The 25,347-nt window shown below is 45.8% G+C and overlaps 1 protein-coding gene and 1 long non-coding RNA gene across 9 annotated transcripts; both read right to left on the minus strand.

Annotated features, from left to right (window-relative positions):
• Nucleotides 1-6,431: 6,431 nt before the first annotated feature.
• Nucleotides 6,432-9,059, minus strand: LOC124680640. 8 transcript variants are annotated; one of them, XR_006995551.1, is made up of 8 exons: nucleotides 8,864-9,035; nucleotides 8,655-8,737; nucleotides 7,855-7,977; nucleotides 7,622-7,735; nucleotides 7,502-7,542; nucleotides 7,253-7,339; nucleotides 7,010-7,177; nucleotides 6,432-6,887 (listed from the first exon to the last, which is right to left on the minus strand). XR_006995551.1 is itself a non-coding variant. In XM_047215709.1 (8 exons), exons 3-8 carry the CDS (start codon nucleotides 8,007-8,009, stop codon nucleotides 6,853-6,855), a joined length of 573 nt encoding a protein of 190 aa, XP_047071665.1. In that variant the 5' UTR covers nucleotides 8,010-8,317; nucleotides 8,655-8,737; nucleotides 8,864-9,059; the 3' UTR covers nucleotides 6,432-6,852. The 8 variants fall into 8 exon arrangements, 3 of the variants coding, with proteins under 3 accessions (XP_047071665.1, XP_047071677.1, XP_047071672.1); XM_047215709.1 differs by having other exon boundaries at nucleotides 7,010-7,150; nucleotides 7,855-8,317; nucleotides 8,864-9,059; XM_047215721.1 differs by having other exon boundaries at nucleotides 7,010-7,150; nucleotides 8,864-9,041.
• A 33-nt stretch (nucleotides 9,060-9,092) lies between these two features.
• Nucleotides 9,093-9,961, minus strand: LOC124680680. Its single transcript, XR_006995563.1, has 4 exons — nucleotides 9,757-9,961; nucleotides 9,585-9,651; nucleotides 9,386-9,444; nucleotides 9,093-9,130 (listed from the first exon to the last, which is right to left on the minus strand). It is a non-coding gene; the product is annotated as an uncharacterized LOC124680680 (long non-coding RNA).
• Nucleotides 9,962-25,347: the final 15,386 nt, after the last annotated feature.

Raw genomic sequence — 25,347 nt, forward strand, 5'->3', positions numbered from 1 at the left:
TCAATGGCATCGTATCCCACACGCGGCCGCCCTTAAAAGTCCACCGGCCGCGTTCGTCCTTCGCCCACACCTCCACTCGTAACACCACCGCCGCAGCACCATGGGGAAGAAGAACGATTTCGAGGCCTCCGGCAACGGCATCAAGAGGGTGCCGCTCCCCGTCACGGTGGGGAGGCTCATGCACGGCAAATGGTTGCCGTGCGACGACGCCTGGTCCCGCGTGCAACTCCCTGGCGGCTGGCGGCTCAGCTGCCGCCGGGTACCCATCCCTCCAGTCCATGCGCGCGAGCCTGATCGGAGCGCGGAGATCCGGCGAAGGAGGCGGTACCTGCAGCCGGACCTCCGCGCCGACCCGGCGTACGCCATCGACTCGCCCAGTTGGCGTACGTATCTGTCGACGGAGACGGATAGGCGAAGGAGGGCGGGCTTCATGGGTGACAAGGATTTTCCCTTCGCGTCTGCACCGCCGGCTCGTCCATGAATACAGGAGGCGCCGACGCGTCGTCAGGCACAGTACAACGACGACGCCTACGCTGCCTACGACGACAACGACGACTACATCGAGGCGCTCGCCTACCATAATGAGGAGGTGAAGGACGACAGCGACGACTACGTCGCGACCGTCTTCCACGAATGGCAGCAGGCCATGGCGGAGGGCCGCAACTTCGACTTCCCGAAGAACATGACGGACGACGAGATGGCGAAGGTCGGCGCCCTGGTCTCCGAGTACGACGCGCCTGTGCAGCCGCCGCTGCCGCGCTACGCCACCGGCGTGATGCCGCCGGGCCTGTCGGAGGATGAAGCGCTTCGACTGGCGCTACAGGACTCGGTGGCGCCTCCTCCACCGCCGCCACGGCCGTATCCCTGGGCGCCTCCACCGCCGCCACAGCCGCAGCCCTGGGCGCCACCACCGCCGCCACAGCCGCAGCCCTGGGTGCCTCCACCGCCGCCACAGCCGCTGCCCTGGGCGCCTCCACCGCCGCCACAGCCGCAGCCTCCTCCACCTCCAGCACCGGCGGCGCGCCCAGCGTACGCTCCCCCGGATGGCTACTGGCCGTGGGTGATACCAGAGCTCATCGTGCTCGACAGCAACGAGGAGCAGCAGTAGGCGTTAGGGTTTTTTATGTTTTAACTATGTAAATTATGTTTCATGTTTAAAAAAATGCTTCGGCCAAAAAATGCGTCGTGCCGCTGTAGCCACCCCCGACGCAAACGGACGCGCGGTCGATTTTGACCATTTCTACCGACGCAAACGGACGCGCGCGGACGTTAAAATGCGCCGCGCCGCTGGAGATGCCCTATAAGGAAGGAAGCAAGTACTGCTTCCGTTTTGAAACAATTGTCAAAAATTTATCTAGATTCCTATGTATCTATCACTAAAGTAGTCTATATGCTACACTTACTTTCAAACAGAGAAAAGTATGAATTAAGTCCACAAGTTCGAGCAAATGGAGTCTATATGCTACACTTATCTTAAAGGAAAACGCTCGCATCCTCCTCCTCCTCCTGAGCGACGCGTGTCTCATGGGGGCCCACCCACGTGCATCGTCCTCTGAACCCTTCCTACCTCTCATCATTTCTTGAAACCATTCTCATGTTTGCATGTACACTACGAAGCGGCGGCGCCCCGCTTCATAGTAAAACCGATTAGTTTAAATTATACGCGCTGATGTGAGATTTATTTCGATAAAGGATACCGGTGACAATTCACGTTGGATACTTGTATGAGCTGTTAAGAAACAAAATGTCTCTTTTTCAAAGGACGTATAATCTGATTGCTGTAATCAGAATATCGTAGGTAAATTAGTAGTGAAATGGATTTGCCCTTTCGTGTTGATGACTATCTTAGCTTTAGGCTTCGCGAACTTGTCAGTACAAAGGGCCTAAGTGGCTGCTAAGTACGGAGTAGGACAGTATGGGAGGCAACAGTGAGGAAGCCTATCTCTAGCATATGTACCGTCTCCTTCCTCTGCTCCATCCCCAAATCGGACCGACTCGCCATCCTCCTCCCCGCATCGGCGCTGCTTGCCCCGCCTCCCCACTCCGCGTCCAACCCAGCCTCAGGCAGCTGGGCAGCGTCTCTTCCCTCCCTTCCATCCCCGCCCTTCTCCTCACCCGCTGTCCACTGGCAGAGCTCCATGCTCGTCAGAGCTCACCCGGACACCAACTCCGGAAGCAGTGCCGAGTTGAGCACTTGAGCATGCTGTCCCTTGCGCGGCTGCGCCATGGATCAGCCGGTGGATGACCAGGTCGGCGAGCAGCGGCTGCATGTCCGCGTCGAGGAGGGTCAGCCGCGGGTCCACCGCAATATCACCACCGAGGAGCTAGTGGTCGTCCTTTTCGCAGCAGGAGCTGGCCAGCCCGCAGCTCCCCGCCGACGACGCGACCTGCATCGAGGTCGGCTACGCCGCGCAGCAGCTGCTCTAGTGGGACGACCTCACTGGCTGGTCCTCGTTGCCACGGCGACCTGACCGCCGCAGTCCTGTCCTGACCCTCAGGCCTAATTGGCGGAAAGACGGGGATGCGAGGTGTTCTTATGCCATGGTTGCGGCCACAGCCCGCATTGGCCATCGTGTGGGTCGAGCTTCTCCATTCAATGGACATGAAGAGGGTGATGCGCGGAAGCCGCGCTCGGTGGTTCATGGGGGCAGCAGGGGTCGTGGCGAAGCGGGCGGGTCGGGTCGGGGTGGAGCTGGACGCCCTTGCCGAGGTGACGGCACATGCCGCCTTGAATCCATGCACGACCGCGGGATGGATGGATCCGGCGGCGAGGAGTGTTATACTGCCTATATACTGGAGCAAGTGCGGCTAGAATTCACAGAAACCGGTATGTTATTTTGCCTTTATATACAGTAGTTATTGTGACTAATATATGTAGCTATGACTGCATAATATCATAAGTGTTTTGTTGATGTTCACTGCTGCCAGCAGGAAAACGTAATGCACAGATTAGAACTGAAACCATCACATTAAGAAAACGGAAAACACCCTGAGACTTTCAGTTTGCTAACTCTGGCAACTGGTGTTCAGCTATGTTGATATCACTTCCCCCTATACTGTCGGTAAATCTGAATGCTATGCTTACGTAAGATAGGTGCTAATATTTCTACTATGCCTAAATATTATTATGATATGGTTGGATTACCAAATATGGTAATGTGTACCTCATCTAGTAAGAAGGCTTTAGCAAAAATAGATGTGACTCCTATTTATGACATATACCTCTATACACATGGATCCATGACTACTGTCTTACAACTTGATCTGTGAGGTACATAAAATTAAATAAAGCAGACCATTGGATAATATATAGAAATATCAATCGATAAGCTTATGTAAAAATAGATTATGAAAAGGTCACGAGCTTTAGGCAAGTATTGTAAAACCATGGACTGAAGACACGTTTCTTCACCAAGATAAATATCATCATAAGCAGAGCAAACTTTACAGACATGGTAGACAGCTGTGACGCGGATCTTCTGAGGCGTTAGAAAATAATATGAAGAAGATGAAATAGAAGAGAAAGTCTCTGATATATTCATTGACTGCAACTATATACAACAACACACAGATACAGCAGAACATTATAAAGTGGCAGTTTCGAGCACACTAACTCAAAGGTACAGAGAAAACAGGGAGCTTGATACATAGTTCTTTTATCTAAATAAAGCCTACTGTATTTGCGGTTGAATGATCTCTCTGGATAGCAGAGTTCTTTGAAGGAGAAGTAAAATTGGTAGCTTGCATACCAATCAATTTAGGAAAATGATCACCAGTAGGAGGACCGCCACCAGCATGAACTGCCACTCCATCGGACCCAGCACGGCCACTTCCTGCCAATCGACGGAACAAAATTTAGAAGCTTGTAAATTTAATACCCAAGAAGTGGTAGCGAAGTATGACATTAAGACTAATATCATCTAATATTTTCCTCTACTGAACCGATTCATTGCATATTTGATATGGTGGGAACACTTGTGTCGAAGGAAGATCAATAGCAAGTTTCCTGCAGTATAATAAAAGGAAAACATTTTGAGAAGGGTAAATGGAGATCAACAGCAAGTTTCTTGCAGTATAATGAAAGGAAAACATTTTGAGAAAGGTAAATGGAGAAGTGTATTCGTAGAGTTGTTTCAATGAATAGGGTCCAGCTGTGAAGACATGTTATGCAGCTGTGAAGCAATGGACATAGGACATCACCAATACCTTCGTGACACCTTGTTCTATAAATTACCATGAAAGATTAGCTGTGCAGCAAATGGATGTAAAACACCAACAACACCTTTGCAACACCTAGTATGAAAATAATTGCAATCACTATGCTCTTTGAAAGTTGAGTAACAAAGAATCATCAAAATTATAGGAATTCATAAACTGAAAAATCGAACCTAAAATCATATGCCGACATAACCTAATCTTTTTTCTTGCTTTTAAGGTCCTGATATAAGGACAACATATCATTCTAGGAGATGCAAAATTGGAAGGCAAGTAAAAGTTAGAAATAACAAAGTATGTTTTGAGATACCGATTTGTAACAACAATCCAAATCATACTCTGTAGCCCTCTATGTAGAACATCAGTAATACCTTGCAATACCTAGAGGGAACATGCTTGCGTTTACCGCTTAACAAAGGTTGTTTACTATCAGTACGCATGCAGTTTCATAACAGCCTGCTGAAGTATTGCTACCTATACGAAAAGCCATACCTAACCTCTTTTAAGCGAATATGCATCTTTGGCTCTTAATGCGTCTTCTATGAAATGATATCCATTAACAATAATCTGCAATTTATATGAAAAAAGAGAGTTAAGTGGACATAAAAATCAGGCAATTAAAAATAAAATGTACAGGCTTGTATTAACCGGGAAGCTGATAGAACGGTGTTGTTCCCTGTGCGTGACTGCAGAACATCAAACATGAACAGATGAAAGTTTTCAGTCTCTGGAATGGCTTCGATGACCTTTGTGCATTGAGAAATCTTGATCATATAAGCATGATCTGTTATCTTGTATTTGTTCAGCGCTGCTGCTACAATAAAAGACTCAAATCTGTAGATCAAACCTTCCTTTAGTTGTTCTCTGTACATGTATATTTGATTAGATGTCACAGCCTTCCATTGTGTTGCCCTGAAGCATCAGTTAAGCCCGAGTGCATATTTCATGCAGAGAACAAATAATTTTGTTAGCAACTAACTATACAACAGATGGAATCTAGCATTGGTTGGTTACGTTGCAGAAAATCAGTCAGTTGAAATATAAGTGCAATAAGCCAATATGCAGGTGCGTTTGTATTTAAAAAAACATATATTTACTAATTGTTCTTTGATATTGGAGTGAGCATTCATAGATGATAAGATGAATTCCTCAAGCTAGTTTTATGCATTGTATTTATAAGTGACAATAGCTAAATGAAGTGTCTGAATATTTAGAAGGTACCTCTCTGTAACAATAATGAAGTCGAAGTCAAACAAATTTTGCCAGGTCGCTGGATCCATGTACCCTGCAAAATATTATTTTTAGTATCGGTTGACATTAACGGTGGTAGAAATCGTAGTTCCAATTTCCAAGAATGGAGGAACCAAATGTAAATTGATCTTTATAATGGATGCCGAGACCACAACAACCTAGGCCAACACCTGGGCGACCAGAAAGATACAAACAAAAAGGGAATCAATAAGATGGAGGAAAAGGAATGACGTAGGCTGAAGGAAAAAGGGAATTATTAGGTGGGAAGGGAAATACGATCAAATTATTTGCTTATCAACATCCCTCAGCAGTGCCCTGTTCAGCCTCGAATCTTGCAGTTGAAGTCCCCCACCGGGTGTCACTGCTCGTCAAGACCTGGCTGCAGAGCGGTACGGCATCGCGACACATCAAGCCATGGCCATGGCGGCCAACTACCAGGATGTCGAAGCCCTCTAGCACCCAAGCGCAGGACCCTCGCGGCCATCCCTTCGCGTTGATTTGGGGCACATCACGCCGCCATCCGCGTCGGGAAGGAGCGGAAAGGCCCAAAAACCTCCTCCACACCATCAGCCACATAGGTAGATGGCACAGCGGCCGGAGAGGGAGGAGAGGGCGCCGGCTCCAGGGAAGAATCTGGGCGATGGCAATAGGGAGGAGGAGAGATGAAGGAGATCGAGGGCACCGCTTTGACCATCCACCGCCTTGACCGACCCAACCAGAATATAACCAGAAACGATTGACGGTAGAAAAGAGGGAAAGAGGCCAACAGCCGGTTGCCGGTTGCCCCTCTGATAAAAAAAAAAGAGACAAAAAGCAACTAACTGAGCAAACGATGGAGGAAAAAAAGGAGAGAGCTACGTGTCAGGCAATGGCTGGATGGAAGAGTGGATAAATACCATATCTACAGTAGCTAAAACGTTGTGAGCGCGCTGATCTGATCAACTTTTATATAGGTTACTAGGAAGTGTACGGCGCGGCGCACGCCGCGCCCGTGGTTTCACTGGTTTTAAATATATCAAATATTCAAATTTGACCAATATGATCTAATTGATACAAATAGTTATGAGATATTGTGATATCCTTTAGGTCTGCATAACTGTTTGTCCTTGAACATAGGCTATTACATGAGGGAAATGTTAGAATAAAGCAGTTTGCATCTTCTAGTCTATTGCAAAACATGCACTCAGCGTACAATATAAACAGTGTCATATGTTTAAGTTGTTGAGGCCACAACAAATACACTTGTTGAATCCAGTTCCATGGAGACACCACATTCATAAGCTTTCTAGAGTTTCGGATTCCCAAGCAAATATCCTTGGTATTTCTTGTCACACGACGCGGAGCTTGCTGCCGTGCAAGCCCGCTTCAAAACTACAGGGCGTTGATTTAATTTGCTTCCACCTCAAATTTTTGACAATCATCTTGGAATGAACAAAAGAAAGAGACAAATTTAGATAGAGCATACAAACATTTTAGATCGAACCAGGACACACCATGGTTCATCTATTTGCAGATCTCTATGAGAACGATAAGTATAACATACCTAAATCTCTCACTTTGGTGCTGACATTTGCACACTGAACTGAACACAGCTGCCGAGCTGGATATCCTTGAGCTTTGTAGAGAGCACAAATGCGTAGCATCAAATAAACTATTAGACAGTCCCGGATTCTTCGCTCGCCCTCTAGCATGCAATGCGATCAAATGTTACCTGACATGGACATAGGATGAACTATTGTTGGGATGAAACGATGACATGTACACTAACATTCAGAAGATACGTCACCTTTTGCGTTATCCTCGGGACAGTTGCTTGCCCTGAGGTGAGGAGCTGCGCTACGATCCCATCGCCGGTGCCGGTGAAGCCGTTGATCTGCTCGAACAGAGAAGAACAAAAAGAACAACTGAGGAGCTGGGCGAGGCCGCTGATATAATCAAATCATTTTTACCGAGTAAACCATTTGACACATGTTTAATGTAAGGAAACATGTAGTAAGCTGAATGAATACAAATGCTTCTTTTTGTACAGACATACTTTGACACCACTGTAGTGTGAGCGCTACGCAGCAATTGAATCTACAAATGACAACTGACATAGATGAGCAAAAAGTATGTGCTAAGAATGCTACCTGACATAGAGGAGCAGAGGGCGAACCTTGTGTTGATGCCATTGACAACAGGCTCTTGTAGAGGAGCTTCTCCGTACAACTCATCCATGGCTTCTGTCATGGGCTTCTCCAGCTTGCCATCGTCATTGTTGCTGCTGGAGCTACAGAAAGTACAATTTCACCACCAAATGAATAAGAACGCAGGGTTACAAATAACTGAAAATCAGATTTTGTCACGTTGCACTTCAGTCGCTTTGTAAAAATCTCACAAAATACAAACCTACAGAAGGAGATACTGGAAATGATGGCCAAAGCTGAGGAGCTGCCACTCGCCAATGTAGTAGGGGTGGTTCCTTGACCACACGTCCACCAAGTACTTTGACTCCACCTCACCATTGATAGCCTGAAATGGAAACCCCCAAAAAAGACCAACATCGAGTGCTCATAAGAAAACACACCAACAATGAGTGTTCAATACATGTGCTTGTGAACGGAAAGTCCTTGTAAACTCTTGGCAAAAATTGAGTTTCTAAGCCAATAAAGAATTCTTATTGCTTAAGGACCTAAACATTTGCTTTTCAGCTGCACACGCAAATCTGTCTCTCAGCCTTTTATCTGGAGCACCAAATTTACATCGCGTACAATGCTTATAAGAAGCACGATATAACTGTGATTCTGCAGGCTGCGCTCAAGGTCTAGCGGAGGTTAGTGAGTCGCCGTTCACAGGCACAGGTACACCTTCCCTGCAGCACCCACACAGCTGAGAATGGAGCCAGGAAAAAAAATATGACAGAAACAATGAAAACAATATTTTCAAGCGGGAATTACAAATTTAGACAATGCCACAGTTTATTTATAACATAATAGCCTAATGTAACCAGAAAACATTGCTAGCTAGGTAAAAACTGCAAGGTATCCCTAAATATTAGCTTTTAATATTAAGCGCGTGCAGCCATGACTAAGAAAAAGTTGCGGCTAAACTGATTTAGCATCAACCAAAACAAACATTGCATCTCAGCTTCAGATAGAAAAATTTACATCTGTAGGTATGTAATTGATTGGATGAGAGTGGTGCCGCACCTTTTAGCTGTACATATAGCCTGTTTGCTTGCTCATCCATGGGCTGATCAAGGTACAATTCAACTCAATGGGCAGACTGAAACCTAGGCAATGAAATGAAGGACGTATTCAGTAGCAAAAGATTCACGAAATTCAGCAACAAATTGATTCCGAATGTAAGCATATGCAGAGAAGAGATTATGAGAGAGAGAGAGAGAGAGAGAGAGGACCGTGTCAAGAGAGAGGTGATTGGAACAGAAAAATATGCTTCATCTGGCAGGGGCTCTCGAGCAGTTGTGGAGGTGCTTGATCGGGTCAGTTTCTCGCCATTGCCACCTGCACCAATCCTCCCACTAAAAAACGGGGCTATCCTAGTTTACATGAGAATACCTAGTGAAATAAAATCAAGAAAACCATGGTACAAAGCGAGGAGAATATACCCTCGTGACTTTGCCTGTGGTCTTTGTGCACCCGTCACAATCATCGGTAAGCTACAGCTGAATTAAGATACAAAAAAGCTATAATTTAAACCCCCTCAAGATGTGAAACTCGGCATTACGCACGGAAATCATATACTGAAAATACAACCAAGCATGATACACCTGACCTTTACGACTGAGACAAAAGAGGAATTGCGAGAAGAACCATCAGATGCTCTCCTTGAACCTGCATTTTCATATTTACTGAGATTAGTTCAGAGGTACGCACGGAAATCATATACTGAAAATACAACCAAGCATGATACACCTGACCTTTACGACTGAGACAAAAGAGGAATTGCGAGAAGAACCATCAGATGCTCTCCTTGAACCTGCATTTTCATATTTACTGAGATTAGTTCAGAGGCAAAATGCGAACAGACATGCGAAGAGAGCAAGTGTAATTTTCTTTGAATAAACAAAGATCCCTACCCTACAATACACCTCATGTCTGAATAAATCCAAACCCTACCTGCTAGAGTTTCAAGATCTGGGACCAATCTTTCTGTAGAACCTCGTATTCTTCTTCCATAACACACCTCAACAAACAAAAAAACAGAGAGAAGCGTCAGTCTTGAGCCATTAGATATACTATTTTCGGATCCACACAAATGCAACAAAAGAGAGAACACACAATTAATCACCTTGATGGGGAGAACCAGAAGCAGAGGTGGGAGCTTCGCTGCAAGAGATTGCTGGCCGGGGGACGTTTAGTACACATTCGAGGGCTCCTTGAGGAGAAGAGGCAGTGGCTGGCCCCTTCCCACACACGCGTGCGCGCACACCCAGCCACGCCTCACTGCTCCTGAACTCGCTCGCCCCCGCCCCTCGTGCCATCTGATGCCATGACCCCTCCCGCCATGCTGCGATTCTGCTCCGCCGCGCCCACCCAATGCTCCCCCTTCTCGCTGGTGACGGCATCAGCCCAGGCCGGCGCGCGGGCGCTGCGGAGGGTGGAGGCCAGCGCGCTGCGGCCCTACGCCGACCCGCTCCTCGCGCAGGCAGTGCTCGACCGCCAGCTCCTCACCGACTCCACCATTCTCTCCCCCTACGCGACCACGGCCGACGACGTCTTCTGGGGGTTCGCCGCTGACCAGACCGCGTCCGCGGCCACCGGGTCACTGACGATGCGGCGCAGCAGGCCCTGCTGGACTCGCCGAATCCCACCGCCTTCCCGACCGACGCGAGCGACGTCGAGGATTCCTTTGCCAGTTTCGTCGACAGCCTTAGCAGCACATATTCAGCACAGCGGCATGGGAGGGAGAGGCGCACGGCGGCCTGGGAGGGAGAGGAGGCAGACAGCTCCTGGGCGGAGCATGTGAGCGGCATCAATGGCGATTTTTTTACATGACCGATTGGGATGGGATTGGGGAGGAAGAGGCAGGGGAGAGCGATGAGATTGGGTGGGGATGAGCCTGGATTTTTCGAGATGGGACGTCGGCACCGCTTTGACCGCGTGGTAGTGAAAAGCTTTATAGAGCGGCAGGCAACTGGAGATTCGACCGGCTATTGACGGTGAAAGAGGAAAAAGTAAGATGAAAAATGTGGAACAAGCGGATACTACCACATAAGGTAACCGGAAAGAGTCGGTAATCAAGGGTTTCACACGAGAAGAAAAAAAGAAAGCCAAACTTGATGTATAGTACGGTGAAGCCATCTACAGTGCAGAATAATGTTGTGGCCATCGCTAATTGGAGGAAAACGCCCCATGAACAGTTACTCAGTAGCTAAAATGTCAGCAACCAGGGTTAGCCTTGATATAGTTAATAATAATAATAGTTACATGTAATGCATGTCACAAGGAGGAAACACAAGCAATACTCTATGGGTAGAATAGGAACCATGAAGGGTAACATGACACATACTTAGAGCATCTCCAGCCGCGTCCCCCAAAGCGTCCCCCAAAGGGATTTGGGGCGCGCCGGACAAAAAATGCGTTCCAACCGCGTCCTCCAAAGCCCATTTTTGTCCGGCGCGCCCCGATACGGTGTCCGGCGCCCCGAGCCCGTCCCCGTCCCACAGGGGACGCTCCGGGCACGCCGGACACAACGAAAAGCGAGGCGAACCGACGCGGGCCCGACCCGTCAGCGGTTCGGAAGGCTAAAACCCTGTCGCCTACCTTTGGTCAAGCGACGTTAATGGCGTCCTGTTTTCCCGGGCGACGCGAGGGCCGCGTCTCGTCGTGGAAGGCCGCGTGGCCGTCCGCGCCGGCGTTGTTGCGTGCAACCACCGGCTGCCGCCGGCTGTTTTAAGACGCTCTGCGGTTCTCACCGCTCATGAACCTTCTCGTCGCCGCCGCCTCACCTCCCGGATCTTCTCCTCGCCGCTCCAAAAATGTCGAGCTCGTCCTCCCGCAAGATCGCCGCGGCGCAGCGGCCCGGCCGCGGCGGCCTCGCCGTGCGGGAGGCGTGGGCGTTGTACCACGCCGGTATCCGGTCCGCCGGACATGCGGCTGCCAAGCAGCGGCGGCTGGAAGATGGCCGTGAACGGCATTGGTGTCCCGCCGCCGCCGAAGCCGGGCACGGACCAATGGAGGGACGCCATCAAGGCCCAGCGGGCTCAACTCACCGCCGAGGAGCGACCTCGACGCTGCGGGCGGCGTTCTTGGCGTCCATGAACGACAAGGACGCCTGGAGGGGCGACCTCGACACGGCGATCGCGATGTCCATCCGCGACTCCGGCAAGCCGCTGGTGGACCTCACCGACGACGGCGAGGCAGGACCAAGCGGCTTGGTGAAGGACGAGCCCGTCGCAAGTACTTCTAGATTAGGTTTAGTTTAAATTTAGTCAAATTTCGTTCGAATCTATGTAATATATGGCAAGTTTGGATGAATCTCGCTTAAGTTTAAAATTTGCGAAATTTGGTTTGGGGGACGCGACTGGGGAGCGACGTCCCTCAAACGCGGCACGAATGAAACACGTCCCCCAAACGCTCAATCCGGCGCGGTTTGGGGGACGGTTTGGGGGACACGACTGGAGATGCTCTTAGACTACTCATAGTGGGAGTACCTAATGTATTTAGAGCTACATGCATTGCGAACTAGGCAAATGTATGACATGGCATGGCATTTAATGAAGAAAGAGATGGTTGTAGTATGTACCATAACATCACACTTTTCAGTGTAGAATGAGTCTACAAGCTAATTACTACACTCACCCATGATACTACATCTAAGTTACTATGCACTATGAAGGTAGTAACATAGGCTAGTGTCATATGCATGACACTACTCGATGTTACTCCCCACTATGACTAGTCTTACATTGGCAATGATGACCTAGGAATGGGATACATCAGAAACTGTTATGTTGCTTCACGACCTTCTCAAAGCAGTGTCATGAATGCATAATGGGTCTCCGGTCGTGGAAAATGTGCATCTTGAGTGTGAAACACTTCAATTGGTTTATCTATCCTAGTGGTTAGGAGAGGCCTTCCAAGCAAACCTTATGCAAAGGTGTGGTGTAGCAACAAACGACGCTTCTAGGGCATGATCTTTGGCGCCGCCTAGCTTTCTCTGCTCCATTTACCATGTTCAACTCTCACTCAACGATGGAAACTTCGGCATGGGTAGTCGAGGAAAAGGAGATGGGATGCGACACTGAGGGAAGTAAATGTCACATGTGCAAGCAAAAAAAACCATGATCATTGCTTGACCCTCGCAACAACTGACTGCTCATGCGGTCCTGCAGCGATCGAGAATCCAAACCAAGATATGGTTGCAACAGTACCTGGTAAAGAGGCATTGTCAAACCACAATTCGCAATCAGATTGTCCGAAAACATTCTACCCCGCCATTTTTGAGGAGTACAATTAATCACCATCATTCACAACATGTCCAAGTGCACAATGCTGAAATAACCTAGGGCTTTGGAGTTCCTGTACTAGAGTTGAAATGTATCACATTCCGAAAAAAGTTGAAATATATCTACTTTCATGATGGATAGTTGCTACATATTCCAACAAGGGGCAAAATAAGTAAAAAACATTCTTCAATCTCTTAGTACAAAATTCAGATTAGCGCAACTCTCGAAATTCTTCAGCAAAAGAGTGGTGCAAATGTTGGGTGAGAGGTAAGTTGGAAACATGTTTTCAACAAAGAGACTATATTAGTATCAAGAAGATATCAATTACATGCCTCATCAACAAAAAAATGTCGAGGGCTAGTCGAGACATCAAGAATTTACTCAGCCTAAAAAATGAAAAATAAAAGAATTATAATAAGGCTCTGCCTAAGCAATTGGTAATCACAATAGCCAGAAACTCCTGCAATGCACCAATTGGCACGCTCACAGCCCGCATGAGTTTTGATGTTGACATCATGATGCAACAAAACTGCATTTACCACAACATGCTATGAAGCATCCTCTTTCTTCTCATCCACTATCAACACGCCCCAAGATACACGTGCATAGTTAAACGTGGACATCACCACGCAACTGAAGAAACCATGTACATGTAAGAGACTTGCTGAGTTTTGATCATCACACCCAACACATAGTGTTCTCGAACTTTATATGAGCATTTGAGATTGTGCTTTCACGCTCAAGCCTCTTTTATCTAACCGAACACACCGTATTGACATTCCCCTCCTCCACTAGCATCTTGGTAATCACGGCAATGGACTTTTCGTTGTCGACATGCCCAATGGTACCGATGAAAAACGGGTGTCATGCAGGTGGAGATCACCGTGGACCTTAGGTAGACCCGAATCCATTGAAGGATGGTGGCGTGCCTAAGGTCACCTATGGGGGAGGTCCAAGATCAGCAGTGTGGGAGGGCAGGACCACCCCTGAGCATGGAGGTGACCATTGAGTGGCAGTAACGTCGGGAGTCGAAGAGGCTTGCACTGCATGGGGTTGACGATGTCCAGATCAGAACAATGGCCATCACTTGATGTATTTATAGATGAAGCAGCGCTGGTCTCTTGGTACTGCGGTCCAAGGTTTTGGGTACCGGTTTGAAAAACTCTCAAAGGGGACTGAGATTTCTGGTAACCACGATTACCGGAGATAACCGGTCAAATAACTGACGAGATTTTGAAACAGAATTTGAATTTCAAACTGAAAAATATCTAAATATATTGATAATAAGGTTTGGAGGAGAAGGAGGTGAAGGGTTTAGACAAATGACTCGGGGCATGGGGTTATAGTGGACGGGGAACACATACGGTTTAGGTTGGACTAACCAATCAGCTTAAATTTAAACCAAATATAAATAGACTGAGTGTCGAGGCGGTTCCTCGGCAATGCCCACCTTGAGGGGCTTGGGTTTTAGAGAAATGCGACGACGGAAGTTCCGGGAGCGAGGCGGTACACGACGTACCCAGGTTCACGCCCCCGCGGTGGAGGGTCGCTACGTCCTGCTAGCAATCCACTATATGAATATATGAGTACAGGGGGCCGCCATAGGCGGAGTTGTTGGATCTAGTCTAGTTCTAATCCGCGGGTTGCGGTGTCTAGGCGTGTTGCCTCTAAAATTATGTTTCTGATTGTGTGTGTCTAAGGGGTGTCCCTGCCTGGCTTTATATATCAGCCAAGCTAGGGTTTACAAGAGTCCTAGTAGGATTCGTATTGGAGTCATCTTTCCTTGTAGTCCAAGTTGAGGCGCGTGCAGGTCTAGCTTGTTGAGTCCTTGTGCTGGTCCAACTTCATAGTTTGCACCGGGTATGGCAATGTCGAGTACCCGAAGGGTTATGCCCACGTCACTGAAATTTTTTGGCCAATAAACTCATTTACCGAAGGGGGAATTCTGGTTACCGGTTGGTAAACGCGGTATTTTAGTCGGTAACCAAATCCCTGCTGCGCTCAATGCCTCAGCCTAACAAAACAGTTGATGTATCTTCCTCCATAGTTGTACTAAAGGATCTGGTTTTGCCCACGTTCCCGATCCTTGCAGGCATAGGAGCCAGCGCATGATCACCTGGATCTAAACAATGCACTGACTATGCGGTAGACGATGATCATGTTGATCGTTGGGGAAGGAGATGCCGCACAGCCGCAATCTGCCATGATATGTCCTCATGTGACGGTGGAGAGGTGACGGGCGAGCTGGAGGAGGGTCTCCTATTGTGGCGGCGGGCGGTGCCTGTGGAGTGGCCCACGAGCAAGTCGGGAGGCTAGACTTTATGTATTTGTGTCCTAAAGAACATTGTACTACCTGAAAGGTTGGAGGAGAATTTCCTTTCCCAACCTCTGCACTAACTAGAGATGTATATGAACTAGAGATGTATACGATCATTAAACATTAGTATTAGTTTTAATCATCGTTAAGGAATTATAAATAGGAACTGAAATTCGTATCCGTTGGAATTTAAACATTCAGATGTTGTGCTTGTACATCTACTCCTTCAACCCCTTAAGCAAGGACCATTCACCTTAGGCTACAAACATGATAATGATAAAATAGAAATACATGTTAAATATGGAACTGTAATGCAAGCTGTCCTACTTTCAGTGGTCGTATTGAGACAAAAACCAAGCTAAGCTTGGCACTAGCATTGATTCATGTAGTTCTTGGATACTTGGGAACAAGAAATAGAATATTTTTTTCTTGTCATTATGATACATCATGCATGTACTTTTTTGGATGTAAAAGGTGGAACTAAATGCTCTTTGCTTCGAGGTGGTGTTTTGACTCCCAGACGTACATAAATTAATTATAAAAACACCTAAGAATCGAAATGTTAGAAAATTCTGGAAAAATATCAGCGCCTACATCGACACATATTATGTTCATCCACATTTTATTTGGGGAAAAAGCACATATTTTGCGACTTGTCGAAAAATGTTAAAACATATCTCATTGTGTACAGACATTAAATATCTAGGTGCACGCACAAAAGATGTGCAGAATTTTTTGACATTTCGAAATATTTTTTCAGGCAATGGGTTCATATACTCCTAGAAGTCAAAGTGGATATCCGTCTTTGTTCTTCCTACATTCACGGAGTGCAAAATAGCGGATTCATATTATGTCTCTATCCCGCAGTTCCTAGAGTAAAAAGATGGACAAAATGTTATCTGTTCTTCCTATGTTTTATGCAGAGCGATGAGTGTAATACTCGAGGACAATGACATACAATACATTGGGTGAATTGTGGAAGGCAAAATATAGACTAGGATTTTGAGTTAAATATGCTGAGAAAATAGTTATTGCAAAAACGAAGCAATATGCTGCCGAACAGATCGAAAATGAAGTGATACATGTCTGCATGGTATCGACACGAAGACTAAACCTAAAATTTTCATTGGTGTTTCGGCTCTACGTTGGTCGATCTAGAATTGTACAAATGATATTGTATTTAATAAGAAATATTCTACATATTTTATGCAGGTATCCATACGGCTGCACATTGGATTCAACTATGGTGTTTCATCTCCCCGGATGATCATCGGGGATGCATGGTTACTGGGTGCAACCGCCTACTGATAATTTTCTATCGGGCTACCTGGCAGCGTACTAATAGATTGCAAGATGCTTAGTCTTAGCATTACATGGCTTCTTTTTTGATGGTTGATTTTTGTATCGATCCTTCGGATCCGTGAACTTTGATTTTTTGTTTTTTGTTAATAAATGAATGTGTGCATCTATTGATGCAGAGGCTGGAACATTCCCCCATTTCAAAGAAAAAAGTATGTGCTTTTCATTTAGTTCTACGTTGATGTATGCGAAACGTAGTTCAAAATATAAAAGGTCTCGTTTTCAAGCAATAGCTGAACAAAATGTTTATGCTAATTCTATGAAACGGGGACTCGCCCATTTGTCGGCTAACGGAAACTGAAAATGCTACCTTGGTCTAAGAAAATACTGATCTTTTGAAATAACTAAAAATATATAGAGCAATAACTATCACAGCATTGTACCCAAAGTTAATCAACTGTGGCTTGAAGAACTCTTTGTGGCAAAAAAACATTTGTAGGCTGAAAGCTCACGCTACAGTACTTGATATATAGTAAAATACATGCTTGCATGTTACTATGTGATTTCCGTTCAGTTCTACGTTTATGTCTGTGAAACGAAGTTTGAAATAAAAAAGGGCTCTCCTTTTCAAGCAATAACTGAATGAAATATTTATGTTATTAATTCGATGAAACCAAGACTCACCCATTTACGTGGTCTTCGTTCGCAATTTCCGTCGATCCCCCTCCCCTCTCTCACCTCGCTACAGTAGTTGGGAGTCGTCTCGAGAGATCCGGGCCGGCCCGACGCCATTCTCGCCGGCGATGCTGGCTGGGAAGGGCTAAGGCGAGGCGCCGGGGATAGTTCTGTGCATATTAGGCCTAGTAGATGTAGGATTTCCTCTAGTAGGGTGTTAGGCGTTCTGCCTTGGTCTGGCGTTATGCCGCTGGGGTGTGTGCTACCGGCGCAGGAGAGTGGCGTCTGGTGGCTAGCGGTGGAGATCTGGGTGGTAGTGGCAGCGTGGAGCTTGCAGCTGCTCGAAGGATTCTCCATGGCGCATCCCCTGAATAAGCTCGTGGTCGTGCCTCTAGATCCTGATCTAGAGGATGATAGCTGTGCAGGTGTGGTACATGCTGCAGATCTTTCTCTCCTCCTTGGCCACCGAGGAGATGGGCGATGGGAGAGGAGAGAAGCAGCGCTGCGACTTCCGGCATGGCAGGGATTTGTGGCTGCTCCTTCTGGCGGAGTTCCTCAACTGCGGCGAAGTGACGCCGTGGTTATCCTTGGTCAACGGAACCACTCCGTGATGTGGTGCTGTTGGTGCTGCATCTTCATCAACCTCCTGGCCGACGAGCCATTCCGGAGGCCCTTAATCTTCAGCGGATCTGCATCGGCTCTCTTCTTCTCGTCCATCCCAAGTGGCCAGTTCCCCGGTGATGGAGGAGAAGGCCGGCGGCCTGGTCAGCTAGCTCGATGTGGTGGAGAAGACGACCTAGACCTGATTGCTTCCTATTTTTGTTCCAGGGTCTTTAGTGCAAATTGTGAGGGGCAAGTTGTAATTTTCTTTTCAGTTGAGCTCCTCTTTGTATATGTAACCCACCTTCAATGAATGGCAGCATCGGGTCCTTTGTGACCCCAATCCCTGTTCAAAAAAAAAAAAAAAAAAAAAGACTCACCCATTTGTCAACTAATTAAAACTGAAAATACTACCTTGGTCTAAAAAATACTGATCTTTTGAAATAACTAAAAAGTTATAGAGCAATAACTATCACTGCATTATACCCAAATTTAGCCAAGTGTGGCTTGAAGAACTCTTTGTGGCAACAAAACATTTGTAGGCTGAAAACTCACAGGGCAATAGCCGATATGTAGTAAAATACATGCATGCATGTTACAATGTGCTTTCAGTTCAGTTCTACGTTGATGTATGCGAAACGAAGTTTGAAATACAAAAGATCTCATTTTCAAGCAATAACAGAACGGAACGTTTGTGATAATTCAATGAAATGAGGACTAACCAATTTGTCGGCTAACTAAAACTGAAAATGCTACCTTGGTCTAAGAAAATGCTGATCTTTTGACATAATTAAAAGGTTATAGAGCAATAACTACCACTGCATCGTACCCAAATTTAGCCGGCTTGAGGAACTCTTTGTGGCAATAAAATATTTGTAGGCTGAAAACCCACACGGCAATAGCTGATATATAGTAAAATACATGCATGCATGTTACTATTTGCTTTCCATCCAGTTCTACGTTGATGTCTGTGAACCGAAGTTTGAAATAAAAAAGGTCTCCTTTTCAAGCAATATCTGAACGAATCGTTTCTGTTAATTCAATGAAACGAGGACTTACCCATTTGTCGGCTAATTAAAACTAAAAATACTACCTTGATCTAAGAAAATTCTGATCTTTTGGAATAACTAAAAAGTTATAGAACATTAACTATCACTGCATTGTACCCAAATTTAGCCAAGTGTGGCTCGAAGAACTCTTTGTGGCACCAAAACATTTGTAGGCTGAAAACTCACAACTGACATACATTAAAATACTTGGCAGCATGTTACTATGTGCTTTCCGTTCAGTTCAACGTTGATGTATGCGAAACGAAGTTTGAAATACAAAAGGTCTCCTTTTCAAGCAATAGCTGAACGAATCGTTTCTATTATTTCAATGAAACAAGGACTTACCCATTTGTCGGCTAATTATTAAAATACTACCTTGATCTAAGAAAATGTTGATCTTTTGAAATAACTAAAAAGCTATAGAGCAATAACTATCACTGCATTACACCCATATTTATCCAAGTGTGGCTGAAAACTCATAGGGCAATAGCTGATATATAGTAAAATACATGCCTTCATGTTACTATGTGCTTTCCACAGTTCAACGTTGATGTATGCGAAACGAAGTTTGAAATACAAAAGGTCTCCTTTTCAAGCAATAGCTGAACGAAACATTTCTATTAATTCAATGAAAGGAGGACTCACCCATTTATCAGCTAACTAAAACTGAAAAGAATTGTGCTTCCATAGACCCCCAAATGTCAAAACAGTGTAAAACACTGAAGAGGTATATTCCCGAGTGAAACACTAGAACGGTTGAGATTAAACGATACATGTTCGGGATTGCGGATACGATGGTTGAGATGAAATAATACCACGATACTTCTTTGGAGGTTATACTGTTTTGAAATTTGGGGGTCTATGGAAACACACAAGCCAACTGACAGTGCTACCTTGGTCTAAAAAAATGTTGATCATTTAAAATAACTAAAAAGTTATAGAGCAATAACTATCACTGTGTTGTACCCAAATTTAGCCAAGTGTGGCATGACAAACTCTTTATGGCAACAAAACATTTGTAGGCTGAAAACTCACATGTCAATAGCTGATATATAGTAAAATACATGCATGTTACTATGTGCTTTCCTTTCAGTTTTACACGTTGATGTCATGCAGCGAAACGAAGTTTGAAATACAAAAAGGTCTCCTTTTCAAGCAATAGCTGAACAAAAGGCTTATGTTAATTCAATGAACGAGGACTCACCCATTTGTTGGCTAATTAAAACTAAAAATGCTTCCTTGGTCTAAGAAAATGCTGATCTTTGGAAATAACTAAAAAGTTATAGAGAAATAACTATCACTGCATTGTACCCAAAATTTAGTTAAGTGTGTCTCGAAGAACTCTTTGTGGCAACATAACCTTTGTTGGCTGAAAACTCCCAAGGGCAATAGCTGACATATAGTAAAATGCTCCATTTGATTGCAGACGTGCATAATGTTGAGTTAATATCTCAACCTCCAATTGTTTAGTTCTCATGACTCAAACATCTAGATTGCATATCGTAGTCTTAGACCAACTTTCTGAATGGTTGTTGGACTTGACTCGGTTCGCCTGTGTGTGGATTGTGAGGAAGTTATATGCGCATAAATGTCGATTGTTCCATACGAATAGAAGTTAAGTCCTATTGGATCCATGCAGGCCACACAAATAACTCTGAATCGAATTGTCAGAGGTAACCACTATGCATGTTACTTATTTTTATCACCACTGGGTATAAATATCGAAACTATATACTACACATACCTTGTGACAAGGAGGCAATACAAGTGTTGGGACGATAGCCGATCTCTCTTAGTTTTTCTAAGGAGCCGATCTCTCTTAGTTAATACCACGTGCAAAATAGCAAGTAGTACGACAATAAAAAATAAGTTGACACACACTAACAATGGATATGAAAGAATTTTAGGGATGAGATACATCAAGTGTTCTTGTGTTGGTTTGTGTTGTACCCATAGTAGCTGTATGATGCATGGATGGAAGTCAAATTGTGGCAATGGTACCAAAGCCGCACGCAATGATTTGATCAGTGTGGCTCTCTGTATGAACCTTGCAAGCCAATCATGTGCACAGATGCAGTGAGGCAGTAACCGATAATGCTTTTGGAGTGCTTCTACCATCTTCGGTATCTTCTATGTTCGCTGCTCTAGTTGTCTTCTTCAACCCTTAGTCGGGGCTGCAGCCGTCGAACGGGACAATTTCCCTTTCATAGGCCAGCAAACTAAGAAATAGCAGGCGGTGATAATTGGTAGGGGCCAGAGGTGCAGCTAGCAACCAGGATCACTAAGGCACCATCCACATCACTTGCCTGCTCTGTATAGATTGATAATCAAAATATGTTGTGGTGGCAGCCCCGTCGGCTAAAGAGAGCAAGCCAAATACAATATTACCATTGTCAAAGCAAGGCACACCATAATATTATATTGTGTCGGTTCTGACAAACAAAATCCTAATAATTAACAACACAACCAATTGCATTTCAATGTCGTATGGGGAAGTTCTTTTAGGTTCATCCGTGGGTATTTGATTTCGTCATCACTTCCCCTCTTGCTATTTCTTTCAGAAATCTTTTTACTAAATGGTTCCCTCATGTAGGTTATGTTTCTTAACCTGCAATAAAAGCGGAACAATACATTTTTTTTTGTCCATTCTAAGAGATGAGCAGGATAATTTTATTTAAAACATAAGGCATTAGGCCCATCTTTAAATTGATAAAGCTAGTTTCGGTTAGATTTACAAGTTGTTGGGGAGTACACCTACAAAGACCACCCACATTACAAGCACACAACAAAATACAACAAGACTCACAACTTGCAAAAGCATGGATCTTCAAACACATAACACTCGCTGGACAAGGTAGACGGGGAAACACAGGAGGAAGACACCACATCATTGGAGGAATGCCTTCATCAACTTCGAACTAAGACAAAGAGGGCGCACCCTCTCGCCCAGGTTTGAGGGCGTCGTACCATCATACGACGAAGTGCTCACCCTAGAGCTCAACTTGTAAACTTGAAACAAGAAGAGATCCAAAGTATGCCCAACGGGGGGTGGGGGAAGCCTACCACTCTGAAAATCACACTAGCGCTTCCCAAGCACGACACCCACAGTGACCAGCTAGGCAAGACCAAATGCTATTATGCTGTGTTTGGATGCACAGAATCTGGCCTCGAAAATGGAATTTGACCCAGATTGGCCCAATTCGTGTGTTTGGGTGGCCACAGAATCGCAGCTCGGAAACTTGACCCAATTCCAAGCCCACCTCCCGCACATGTCCGCTCTGCCTAGCGAGTTTCCGAGGTGGCGAGCTCGGAAACGCATGGAATCTGGCCTCGCACCCCCGCGTACCGGTTCATTCCTTTCTGGCGAGCGAGCTCGACGCGAGGACTCTGCCACGAGTTCGACCCGTCCGGCGGCCAAGAAAGGGAGCGTCGCCAACGCGCCGCCACTGTCCCGATCGGCAGACCGGACTATTGGTTTTCACCTAGAGCCAATGGTGGAGGGACTCAATCCTCAATGACGCCTCCAAGGAGGTAAGCGGCGCTCGCGATCAACGATATCACCAAAACTGACCACGTCAGGCAGGGCTTTCACCCGAATAGAGACCACCGTCCATGGAACCCACCAGCCACAACACCTCGCAAAGACCGCAAGGTAAAATCGAAGAAGATCGAGCACTAGTAGGAAAAGCCTCATCAGTGGCGCACCAAAAATGGATTCTGTGGCGCATGGGAGGTGCGCCACAGAAACGTCGCCACAAAAATAAGGTTTCTGTGGCGTACCTGCCCATGCGCCACGGAATTAAGGTTTACGTGGCGCACTTGTTCTTAGGTGCGCCACGGAAAAGCGTGCGCCATAGAATTGGTTTTTAGTGCGCCACGGAATTTGCTTGTATTATACACGATTTTGTGCTGTCTGCTATACACATGCGGTTTATAGACAGCAATACGGATACACGGGTTATATACAGCAACATTCGGATATAATATAAATATCATGTACATTGCACGAGATATAACATAACATCATCATCACATTACTTAGAGCCCGATCGAATACATATATAGTGGCAATTAAGTGTCAAATGTTTTGCATACAACTCTTAATTCATACAAATTTCACAATTTCGAGATACAAAGTAGTCTTCATCCGGTTCCTCCTTTGCTCCCTCATCTCTACCCACCAGGCTCGCTTGCATCGGGGTCTTCATATCCAGTTCCTACTATGATGAAAATGGAAGAAAGTGAGACCAACAAGTCCGATGCACAAGAGAAATGGAATAAATGCCTCATACATTGTTGGTCAACACAAATATTAACATTTAGGGATGGCGTAAGTGAGACCAAGTCCGATGCACAAGAGATTGATATTTGTGCTATCTTACCAGGCTCACTTACGCCACCCCCAAGTGTACGGGGACCAAACATTTTAATCATCGGCATTTTGAAAATCTCAAAGCAAATGGAATGACAAAATGGAATAAGTGCCTCATACATTATTGGTCAACACAAATACTATGGTCAGAAACCATAGTTGCAGTATACACCGCAGTATACTTTGCAGAAGGGCCCCCTTTCCCCGGCCGCCGTTCCGTGAACGGGTCTTTGACGAGACAACAACGCCGATCTGCCTCTCCGGCGCAGAACCACGGCAGTCCCAACCGCCCCCCTTGTGGCCGTGTGTCCCGCGTCCTGCACTGTTCGCCTTCTTGCCCGGTGAACCAATAGGCGATCGTTGGAATAAGGAAACCGATGACGGTCGGTCGCAAGATTAGATTGCGATCGGCCGTCATCGGCTTCCTTATTCCAACGATCGGTCTATTGTTCACCGGGCAAGAAGGCGAAGAGTGCATGGCGCGAGAGACGCGGCCACAAGAGAGCGGCTGGGGCTGGCGTGGTTCTGCGCCGGAGAGCATGTCGGCGTTGTTGTCTCGTCAAAGACTCGTTCACGGAACGGCGGCCGAGGAAAGGGGCCTGTCTACAAAGTATATTGCGGCGTATAGGTGACCAAACATTCTAATCATCGGCACTAAAATGGAAGAAAGAGCCAAGTGGTATCTCAACTAGATATCATATGCCTCATACTTTGTTGGTCGAAAGAAATATTAACATTCAGGGATGGGGTCAGCGAGGCCAGGTAGGATGCACAAGAGAGATTGATAGTTGTGCCATCGCACCGGGCTCGGTGGCCCCACCCCGGAGTGTACAAGTGACCAAACAATTTAATCATCGGCACGAGAATGGAAGAAAGGCCAATGCAATTAAGAAGTAGCTAGTATGAACTAAATGGAATGCCTCATACTTTGTTGGTCGAAACAAATATGAACATCCCGGGATGGCGTTAGCGAGGCCAGGTAGGATGCACAAGAGATTGATATTTGTGCCATCACACCGGGCTCACTAGCGACACCCGGAGTGTAAAGTTGACCGAACATTCTAATCATCGGCACTAAAATGGAAGAAAGAGCCAAGTGGTATCAACTAAATAGCATATGCCTCATACTTTGTTGGTTGAAACAAATATTAACATCCGGGGATGGAGTAAGTGAGGCCGGAGTAGGATGCACAAGATATTGATATTTGTGCCATCACACCGAGCTCACTTGCTCCACCCCGAGTGTACGAGTGATATCGACCAACCATCTAATCATCGGCAAGTACAAAAACACCACCAAACCAGCAACCATGGTGACATAAGTCAAGATGCACAAACACACATAGCATGCATGGAGCGAGATGCTCCAAAGGGATTATTCATCACTTGGTATATAGACCAAGTGATGCGGCAAAAGAGAGGCCAATCAAGAACCGAGTAAATCCGAGTAAGTGATAGATATGCCTAAACAAGCAACAACACATAGCATATCCCAGCTAACCGGATGAGACAAGTCTTGGTAGCCAACTTAATCACCTAGCACCACCTAGCCTTTTAAAACCATCGTAAACAGTCCTTTTTCTTCAAAGGATACCACGGTGGCATTCATTTACATGATCCCCTACCGTGGATATCTCTATTTTCATCAAAGCCAACAAGAAATAGATCATAAGGCATCAATTAAGGAGGCAACCGGGGACAAAGGCATCAATTGGGGTAATGTTAAAATGTTTGTCTCCATATTTGGGAGACATTTTTAATATTGGAGTCTAGCTAATGGATATCAAGAACTAGTCTTGATCTCCAAATGGTGATTAGAGGGAATTTATTCATCTTAATTAAGCAACATTAGGGACAAATGGGATCATGCAAGGGACTTGGATCATTTGGATCATAAGGCATCAATTAAGGAGGCAACCGGGGACAAAGGGAAACATTTGATGATCCATTATCATAGGCAACAAATCAGCAATCTTTTTCCCCTCTAATCTAGCTAGAGTCCTTAAAAGAAATTCTACTTAAAATGAAGTAGCTCTCTGTTGGTATTGGTTACCAACGGGAACTCAAGCCACTACTTGATCTTACTAATTCAAAGCGGGACCAATGCGGGACCGAGTCA

This window comes from Lolium rigidum, chromosome 1 (genome assembly GCF_022539505.1).
Source record: "Lolium rigidum isolate FL_2022 chromosome 1, APGP_CSIRO_Lrig_0.1, whole genome shotgun sequence".
NCBI lineage: Eukaryota > Viridiplantae > Streptophyta > Magnoliopsida > Poales > Poaceae > Lolium > Lolium rigidum.